General features: G+C 36.3%; 1 protein-coding gene across 1 annotated transcript in view; it reads right to left on the reverse strand.

The window, feature by feature from the left end:
- LOC123873643 (solute carrier organic anion transporter family member 4A1) overlaps nt 1–7,591 on the reverse strand; it is a 67,627-nt gene extending 60,036 nt beyond the window's left edge. The window contains exons 1-2 of the mRNA XM_045918601.1: nt 7,370–7,591; nt 556–672 (exon numbers count right to left, since the gene is read on the reverse strand). Of these exons, the coding sequence (XP_045774557.1) occupies nt 556–666 (111 nt within the window). The 5' untranslated portion in view covers nt 667–672; nt 7,370–7,591. The remainder of the gene's footprint in view (nt 1–555; nt 673–7,369) is intronic.
- Between the last annotated feature and the right edge of the window lie 3,387 nt (nt 7,592–10,978).

The following is a 10,978-nucleotide window of genomic DNA, read 5'->3' on the forward strand; positions in this document are numbered from 1 at the left end:
TGATGTGACTTTAATTTGATTCCTGAACGAAATTAAAAGCGCGCCATATTTATGGGTTTTGGAGGGAAACGGGAAAATGGCTGCTTAAAAGTCAAATTAGCTTTTTGGTAGGAGTTAGCTGGTAATTCTGCTCGCTAATTATTCGTTTCGTTTTGCTCTAATTAATTAATTTGCTATAATAATATATTCTAGCTACAGCAATCACTAGCTATTTAGTGGTTAAGAGGCCTCCTATATTCAGAGGGGCCAGGGTTCTATCCCAGGCATGCACCTGTAACTCTTCATTATATTCCATAATATGCAGTTAAATATCAGTTGAAACCTGCATACCTGCCAAGTCTGCCAATCAGCTCTTGGTCAGCATGACAGGAGATCCTTGGTACCGGGCGCGTTGATGAGCGCTGTGTGTGTGATAAGTGGAGAAGTCTCGGCTTAGATTTCTAGCAGGGGCAATTTGAGAATTTAGAATTTCTAAATTGTCTTAGACTGCTTCATCACTTATCACCAGGTGAGATCGCTAGCTTGTATCGAAATAAAAAAAGGGTAATGTGTTACCGATCTAAGCGTGCCATCTTCTCTTCGCGAGCGCAGGTCGATGGTTTGGAAGCCATCGTCCAAGCCCTCGAAGGCTTTGTTGATAACGCCTCCCGCTTCCTCGGGCGACATTGTACACTGAAAACAAATTAAAAAATACTACTACTTTTAACTTTAAAGTACCTACGTAATAATTTTTTAAGAGTTTTTTTTTAATTCTTTAATCATTTCTGAACAAGGTTGCATTGTTCAACCTATCTATGCAAGTACTTCTATTAGCTGTAGACTGAGGAATAAAAAAAAAGTTTTTAGTTGTAATAGTTCGCCGGTCATATTTTTTTTCAAGGTAGAGGAATGGAATGCTGTGCAGATTTGATAATAGAAATAGTGAGGTTTATTGTAAACTTTAACAAGTGTTTTTGAATTGCCAAATGGCGGGTGGAGTTGGTCGAGTTTCTACAAGAGGCATAAAAATGTTGATGATGATGAATTGCCCAATTAATATACCTAAATATAATATTGGATATATATCCCTTACACTAGATTAATACTAAATACGTAAATAACCTACAATCTTGAATGGATTTTGTAAAGGGAATAGCGTCGTGGTGTTTCACTTTTCAACTTAATTGATTCATTCATCAAAACATTACAAACTGGTCATACATACACTTTCCCATTCAAGTAACTCAACTTCCATACACTTGCTTCCATACACGTAATACACAATAGATCACATACAAAGCTCATGGGAACTGCAATACCCAGTGCAGTGCGCGCACGCCTTTCTATTTAATTAGAATTGGTGACGTCACTTACAATCACATGTTCCGCGTGAATAGATACATGGCACGATTGTATGCATTGATTGCTCTTTCGTATATAATATACGTAAACCCATATACAGAGAGAGCCAGCGCGTTTCAGACCTTCGTTATTTTATAAAAGCTGAAAGTTTCTCTTATCATCTCCAATACAGGGAGGAACGATCAGCGACTGTGAAGTTTAGATCATAATTGCTTTGGGAGATAAAATAATTATCAAATCAAATCAAATTTCTTTATTGCGAATACACAGGTAGGTAAAGCCCCTTCATAATATGATGTTCCACTGGATATAGTAATCTTAGTTTGAACATTGAAAATAGTAATGATTTTTTCATGAGCACATTTAAATTTTTTTGTGATGTAACCACACGGTTACCGGATTATTTTCCTTTACTTGTGCTATAAGACCAACCAACCTGCTAAGGTACATGATTCTAGGACCTAAGTCAATGAGAAGTACTTCTATTAAGTGTAGGTTTTCTTGACATACCCGACAGACGGACAGACAGACAAACAGACAACGAAGTGATCCTATAAAGGTACCTTTTTTCCTTTTGAGATACGGAATAAAGTAACTTGATGTTACGTAAAAAGATACAAGTGTAAATTAAAAATTTATAACACCCCCGACAAAGTATTTGAGTTTTCCAAAACATCATTTTCAAATAAATAATTACCTATGTATCTAGGCAACGTCCATCTTGACAGCTTGGCATTTGTCAATTGACATAATATTATGAACCTAACGGATATCTAACCTTCTTTTCTACAAGAAAACTAGAAAAGAGCTGATAACTCTTAAACGGCTGAACCAATTTTTTTGGATGATAGCTAAGAACACTCTCGATCAAGCCACCTTTCAAACAAAAAAAAAAACTAAATTAAAATCGGTTCATTCGTTTATTCGCTACGATGCCACAGACAGATACACAGATACACACGTCAAACTTATAACTCCCCTCTTTTTGGGTCGGTGGTTAAAAATAACATGATGTTACGTAAAATCATACAAGTTTACACAGGTGGCGCACAGCAAGTCAAAGGCGATTCGGCTCACAGACCAGAGCGCGGCCAGCCAACAGGCAACAGCCAACCATGAATAAATTCATGTCATTCCACCTCTATGCATACATTACTCTGTAATCTTAATTTCGCTACCTTTTCCGGAAAAAAAACTGGTTTAATTAAGAAGTTCTAAATAAAGAGGCATGTTCGTTTTAACAGGATTACTTTTAGATTACGTTAATAGCTTCAATTTTTTTTTCTAGGGTTCCGTACCTACCGTAGGGTGCCAACGGGGCCCTATTACCTACTGTCTCTATCGATGCGTCCGTTGTTTGTCGGTCAGTCAACCTACTATCCAGGTTTCTAACCCTATGGCTTAGGCTGTGCGTAATATAGAGTAAGACGATAGATGGCAACCAGACAGGACAAGTCTTTTTATAATTATAATACTAACTACTACTGTCCGTCCTACACGTTCCTACCAAGTCCTACGTGGTGTACCACACCCCTGTTTTACCTCCTCAGGGTTGAATTTTCTAAAACCCTTTCTTAGCGGATGTAGGTCTACAACATCACACTAATATTATAAAGGAGAAAGTTTGTATGTGTGTGTGTGTGTGTGTGTGTGTGTGTGTGTGTGTGTGTGTGAGTGTGTGTGTGTGTGTGTATGTTTGTTACTCCTTAACGCAAAAACTACTGGACAAATTGGGCTGAAATTTAGAATGGCAATAGATTATACCCTGGATTAGCACATAGGCTACTTTTTATCCCGGAAAATCAAAGAGTTCCCACGGGAACTTTAAAAAACCTACATCCACTCGAACGAAGTCGCGGGTATCAGCTAGTACCTAATAGCTATCTGCATGCCCAGCCCGATCCGCCTAGTACTCTACCTACGCCTACTCTAGTAGCTTGAGCTGTGGTTTGATAGATCAGTCAATAAGTCAGTCAGTCAGTCAGTCACCTTTTACTTTTATATATTTAGATAAGTATAGATAACTTTGTAACATTCCTGTTTTAAATATTGAAACAAATACCCGAGAAATGTGTACCAAAGATTGTTTTCTCATCAAAAACCGCGAATAAAGTCACGTTAAAAGTTAAAACATCTTTAAATATCTGCATAGGTATTACCGTTATGTTAACGCAAAGAAAACAGTATTTGAGCAAACTGTTGACATGAATAATTCATGAGGCCTAGGATAAACTTGCTCAGGTATCCACTAACTGTAAATATGTCCGGTTATTTTACTTTATTATGACTAATGTCTGTTACTCTTGTATGTTTGTTACTCTTTCACGCAAAAACACCCTGGATTGACACATAGGCTACTTTTTATCACGGAAAATTAAAGAGTTCCCGTGGGATTTTTAAAAACCTGTGGACGAAGTCGCGGGAATCATCTAGTCTGTTAATATATTACTTAGCAACTTTGCCAATTGGTCAAGAAACAGTTTTTAACAAAAAGTTACTTATCTATAAATTACAGATAGATTATGTGATTAATCGAAGGGGTCCCGACTGGAAGCAAAGGATAATATGACGCGAAAATTCCAAAAAAAAGCGTGGTGGTATAGTTAGTATGGTCCCTAGTATGGTCTCTATGACAGAGACTATACTAAGTATGGGGGCTTTACAAAAACAATGCGGGCGTATTTTAGTCTTTAGGAATATTTATTCCTCTTTGAGATAGCAAAAACTGGCCAAGTGCGTGTCAGAATAATTCTGAACACGTATAAGGGTTCTGTTGTCAAGTTAGTTGCAAAAAACTTTTTTAATTTGTAAACCATATTTTTTTTTTCGAAAAAGTGTCTTAGTAACCTCAAAATTATTTAAAGATACTTATTCAACGAGTTATCATTTTAGGGGATTAATTATTTCTTTTTTTATATTCAAGAAGTCAATACTTTGATATTTTTTCTTCAGATTTTAATAATAAGATCTCAGTGAAGCGATGAAAAAATTCTATGACTTGCTAGATTTCTACTTTGCAGCTATTTTAAATTATTTTAGAAGTGGCTGTGACACAGACCAATAAATAATCAGACAGACAAACGTACTGGATAAAAGTTGTTTTATGAAACCCTACATACAACTCCTTGTTTTATTAGGAACTAACAATACTGAAAAAAAAATCTGTTCGTAACTCTTTGGCAGCTGCACCCGCGTTGAAATCGATTATATTGTGCGGAACTAATCGATCGTTACCTCTGTAATCGATTACGGAATTTTTTAACAATTAAAAATACATTGTGAATAAACTATAACGATGCTATTCAAGATTTTTGTATTACATATTCTAGTTAGAAAATCCACAATATAAAACCAGGTGGCAGGTACATAGATTCCTACTAATATTATGTAGGAACTGAATAAGTAGGTACTTACTAGTTTTTTTTTGATATTTTAATTACAGTGGTAAATATGTACGTAAGTATCTATTTAGACCTTGAAGACCATCGATGTACTAAGACAAATGATTTGCGCACTAGAACAATCTGCCTAAGAATCCAAAACCCCAGCAGGTTTTGGATTAATAGACCCCAGAGCAATAGCACAATGACCTAAACTAAAACAACAGCCGAATTTGACTGGTTTTTAGGGTTCCGTACCTCAAAAGGATCGGATTTCGGATCGGACCTCGGATCAGCTTTTAAAATTCTTTAATCTTATCTAACAAGTTTTTCTTTAAACCTAAAAGGAAAAAACGGAACCCTTATAGGATAACTATTTGGTCTGTCTGTCTGTCGTCCGTCTGTCGTGTCTGTCAAGAAAACCTATAAGATAGGTACTTCGCGTTGAGCTAGAATCATGAAATTTGGCAGGTAGGTAGGTGTTATATCACAAGTAAAGGAAAAAATCCAAAAACCGTGAATTTGTGGTTACATCGCAAATAAAAATTAAATGTGTTCATGAACAAATAGTTTGTATTTTCAATTTTTAAAGTAAGATAGTTACCTACTACTCAAGTGGGGTATCATATGAAAGGGTTTTACCTGCACATTCTAAAACAGATTTTTATTTATTTTTATGCATAATAGTTTAAGATTTATCGTGCAAAATGACGGAAAAAATACCCGAGTAGAACCCTCGGTGCACGAGTCTGACTCGCACTTGACCGGTTTTTTCTCAGCAGGAAGGGCATTCCGAACCAGTTGCAGTGATAGAAGATTCAAAACAATTTTCATTTGAATAAAAACTTTAAAATTTTATTTGAATAAAAAACCTGTAAAATTTTATTTGAATAAAAAATCTTCCCTTAGCGTGAACTTGTAACCTTTCTGTCTTAAAAAAAGTCAACTTAGTTCGCTTAGTTCCTGCTGAAATATCACACTATCACACTAATATTGTAAAGGAGAAAGTTTGTATGTGTGTGTGTGTGTGTGTGTGTGTGTGTGTGTGTGTGTGTGTGTGTGTGTATGTTTGTTACTCCTTCACGCAAAAACTACTGGACGGATTGGGCTGTTTAGAATGGAGATAGATTAATACCCTAGATTAGCACATAGGCTACTTTTTATCCCGGAAAATCAAAGAGTTCCCACGGGAATTTTAAAAAACCTACATCCACGCGAACGAAGTCGCGGGTATCAGCTAGTTGAAACTAAGTTAGATAGTAATTTCAATTTATGATCATCCTAACTAATTATATTATCTCTGTTGCCTCTGATTTCATATTTATGGGCTTATTACAGTGGTCCATAAATATTACTTTAGATATAACGTTGTTATCACGTTAACACGTTCAATAAAATTTAATAAATTAATTACATTTTATTGGTGAGATCACATTTAGCGCAATTGATATTGAACAAGTGTAAATTAAAAATTTATAACACCCCCGACGATCCAAAGTATTTGAGTTTTCCAAAACATCATTTTCAAATAAATAATTATGTATATAGGCAATGTCCATCTTAACAGCTTGACATTTGTCTATTGACATAATATTATGAACCTAACGGTTATCTAACCTTTTTTATCACAAGAAAACTAGAAAAGAGCTGATAACTCTTAAACGGCTGAACCAATTTTTTTAGATTATAGCTAAGAACACTCTCGATCAAGCCACCTTTCAAACAAAAAAAACTAAATTAAAATCGGTTCATTCGTTTAGGCGCTACGATGCCACAGACAGATACACAGATACACAGATACACAGATACACAGATACACAGATACACAGACACACAGATACACAGATACACAGATACACACGTCAAACTTATAACACCCCTCTTTTTGGGTCGGGGGTTAAAAACAAATAAGTGTAAGGCAATATATTTTTTTTTTCTAAATACATATATAAAAGGAAAAGCCGACTGACTGACTGACTGACTGCCTAATCCATGAATGTACAGCTCAAACTAATAGAATGGCTGAAATTCCGCATTCGTATAGCTATTATGAGTTATGACGTAGCCATCTGCTAAGAAAGGATTTCTTAAAATTCAATCCCTAAGTGGGTAAATAAAATAGGGGCTTGAAATTTGTGTAGTCCACGCGGACGAAGACGCGGGAATGAGCTAGTTTATTATAAAAGAGTACCGTGGCGTGACTGATAGTCTGACTGACTGACAGGCAACGCACAGCCTTAACTGACCTAAAGAATAACTTTGCAAAATTCCAACAGGATCTAAAAAGCGTCAATCGCGGAAGAAGTCGCAAGAATAAGTTAGTCTTTTTTCCCTTTCAACTCAAAGGTTCTATGCGAAAATTTTGTGCTAGGACCTACCTGAGTACCTACTACGTTACATTTCAACCTACAGTCTTTAGAATTACATAGGTATTCTTTTATTACAGTTCACAACCCTACACTGACGAGCTTTGATTGTTGCGAAAAGAACCAGCCTGGCTGTTTCGTGCTAAAATGCAGCCTATCCTTTGCACCATTCCACGCGGGCAGTTAAAAAGTGATTTGGTAAGGCTATGAGTTGTAAAAAAAAAAAGTAAACAGCTGATAATATAAAGGTAAGTAAATAATGCAGATAGATAGGTATTTTACATTTTATAATCACTTTTTCATCCTTCGCAATCCGCAAAACCGAAACGGATGCAAACCAAATAAAAGACACTATAAAAACACAAATCCGAACAGACACAGATTATATTGTGACACACTTATGTAACATAAAGTAAAAGTGAATGCGCGTGAGTCGAACGCAGTTCGAATTTTGAATTTACGTTTGACGTTTGCGGTGAACGGAACGTCCGACGTTTCACCTGTCACGCGGTGAACTGTGGAGCGCGCGCGCCGGTAGTGTTGTGACAGTGACGTAACAGGTGATGTCGATATTCATTAGATGCTAATGTGTTGTTCACATGTTTTTATCTTCTTTGCAAACCTCAGATACTTTAATTCAAAGGCAGATAGAGCCATGAGAAATGGGCTTAATATAAGACACATGATAACTTACTATTGATGATTAAACAATTATAGCGCATTTTCAACTATAAAAACTATTGGAAAACAAGTGTAGATTAAAAATTTATAACACCCCCGACAAGTGAAGGTTACAGTAACTATAAAAGAACTGATAACTTTCAAACGGCTGAACCGATTGTCTGATCGATACTACTCAATCCCTTCACTGGTCAAGGACCGCAGTACAACCTGTTTAGCGGGAAAATTGAGGATTTGTGGAAAAAATATGTCGATATTTTCCAGGACAACCATCGATACTTCTCAATCCCTTCACTGGTCAAGGACCGCGGTGCAACCTGTTTGACCGGATATGTAGGGTGGCTCAACGTACGGGAAAATTATGGATTTTTACGGTCGGCTGCCTCGAAATCAGTCTTTGCTCATCGGCTGGCGGAGAACTTTAATAAATAAATTAATGCGAATTACAGGCATTCTCTGTAAATAGTAAGTACTTAGGTACGATACGGTAGGTAAGTACTTATTATGATAATTTTGCTAACTATGTTCAACTGCGCAGAGTATATTTCTCCAGGTAATAAGATGTAATAATGAAAAAGCAACATGTTTTACTTAGTTGTAGTGTTTTAACCCCCGACCCAAAACGAGGGGTGTTATAAGTTTGACTTGTGTATCTGTGTATCTGTCTGTGGCATCGTAGCTCGTAAACTAATGAACCGATTTTAATTTAATTTTTGTTTGAAAAGTGGCTTGATCGAGAGTGTTCTTAGCTATAATCCAAGAAAATCGGTTCAGCCGTTTGAAAGTTATCAGCTCTTTTCTAGTTACTGTAACCTTAACTTGTCGGGGGTGTTATAAATTTTTAATTTACACTTGTATTTTATTTGAAAGGAGTACCCAATGAGTTAGTAGTTTTTTACCGGCTCTTCTCAGTGGATAGAATCTGCTTTTGAGCTTGACCTAATAAATATTACAAGAGCCATGATTTCGGACTAAGTAATAAGTAGTTCTAGTTACCTATTCTATCTTTTTTAAATTCAAAAATATTTTATATTATATTCGTTACTTTATGGTTAGTTTTGTAAATATATTTAAAAAAAACAAGGAAAATATTAAGTTACTAATAAATAATTAATATGAAAACATAAATATAATCACTACATAAAACCTCGTGCAAGAAATAACATATTTTTATGGCGGGCATTTTTAAATTTTTATTATTCGTTGTTATTGCGACAGCAGAAATACATGTCTTATTTCAACTCTCTACCAAATGGTTCATGAGATACAGCCCGCTGACAGATAGACGGACGGACGGATGGACAGCGGAGGCTTAGTAATAGGGTCTCGTTGGCAACCTTCGTGCACGGAACCCTAAAAATATATATTTAGTACTTACTACCTAATTTTATGAGATTTTTCAATCCGTCTAAGTAAGTTCCTTGAAACTTCAACAATCAACATTGTGACCCTATCGGAAGTATGGCTACATATTCCACGAGTGACGGACAAAGCCTACCTTAATCTAAGTGTAAGTTAGCATAGGAAGCTCTATTGTTAAGCGCAAGCAATTAATCCTACTTAGCAGATACCTAGGTCCTACTTAGGTCTTAGGAATGAAGACTTACATTGTTTACAATAATTCAGGCATTGAAACTTAATAGGTATAGACAGTAAATACCTACCGATGCGAGCTATGCCCTGCAAGAAAGAGGACTCCGGGACGATTCTATGTTGTCTGTTTAGAACAAGTGTAAATTAAAAATTTATAACACCCCCGACAAGTGAAGGTTACAGTAACTAGAAAAGAGCTGATAACTTTCAAACGGCTGAACCGATTTTCTTGGATTATAGCTAAGAACACTCTCGATCAAGCCACCTTTCAAACAAAAAAAAAACTAAATTAAAATCGGTTCATTACTTTAGGAGCTACGATGCCACAGACAGATACACAGATACGCAGACACACAGATACACAGATACACACGTCAAACTTATAACACCCCTCTTTTTGGGTCGGGGGTTAAAAACGTACTTTTTAAGGTTCAGTACCTCAAAAGGAAGAATGGAACCCTTATGATCCTATAAGGCTTTGTTGTCCTGTCTGTCATGACTGTCTGAAGAATTTATGGTATTCTTGCTGCATTTGCATTTCAGCCAATAGCGAGAGAGTGTCGACCTGTGAGAGGTGATTGTATTCGTTAAAGTATAGCCTTTAAAATTACAGCGGTGCGGTAACAAGGTACGCAAGGATTTGACGACACTTACTGTACAAAGCGATTTGCCTCCTCGTTTCTGATTCGAGCCGCTAGGATATGGTATGCCCTTCCGGCATTAGTTTTCCCCTCCACTTTTAATATACCTCCAAAAATGAAATCAAAATCATTTATTTATCCAAAATAGGTACTATTGTACATCTTTTGTTTGTCCGTTTGTTAGATTTGAAAGATGATATAGTGGTGATAATTAATTATGTAAACTTAAAACTAAATCTACGAGTTCCAAGTTAAAAGTGAATAGGCATCTTCTCGGCAAGCGCGCTCCATCTTAGACTGCATCATCACTTGCCAGCAGTTCTGATTGCAGCCAAGCGCTACTCTACGAATTAAACAAAAAAGTTGATGTTGAAAAAACTTCAGGTTTTTATTAAGATGCAAGGTAAGATAAGGAAGCTTGACACACCGCCGCCGGGTTTGGGGCAGACTCTTGTTTACACTGTGCTAGTAGGTGCAAGATTGTGTGGTAGGACAAAGGAGGTGGCCCACTTTTTATCAGCGCACAAAATAGGCCGCACGAGCCTTTCAGCCGATGCCTAGGGTCTTTTATGTTGCCTTTGACGTTAGGTACTCCACCTTTTTTTTGAGGCTACTTTAGTTTTTCCTTTAGAAGTATTTTTATAAGAGCCTCGAATGTTTCGATTGGGAACGAGTGTCTAGAAAAGAAAACTCATCATTGTCGCTACTACCTATATAATTTATATATGTAGATTGTAGATACATAGTACATCAATGTTTAATCAATAGTAAGTAATTACTTACTAATTTGTATGAAGAACCACATGGAACTACGAATCAGCTTAGCTTACTATGAACCACGAGGTTTTTCTTTATCATTAAAACAAGTGTAAATACCTACTATCCTAACGTTAAATAAGGACCTCTTCATTCAAGGTTTTATCGACAGCCCTGTATGCTGACGACGCAAAGTTATGAGACAACGGAAAATGAACCT

This window comes from Maniola jurtina, chromosome 2 (assembly GCF_905333055.1).
Source record: "Maniola jurtina chromosome 2, ilManJurt1.1, whole genome shotgun sequence".
NCBI lineage: Eukaryota > Metazoa > Arthropoda > Insecta > Lepidoptera > Nymphalidae > Maniola > Maniola jurtina.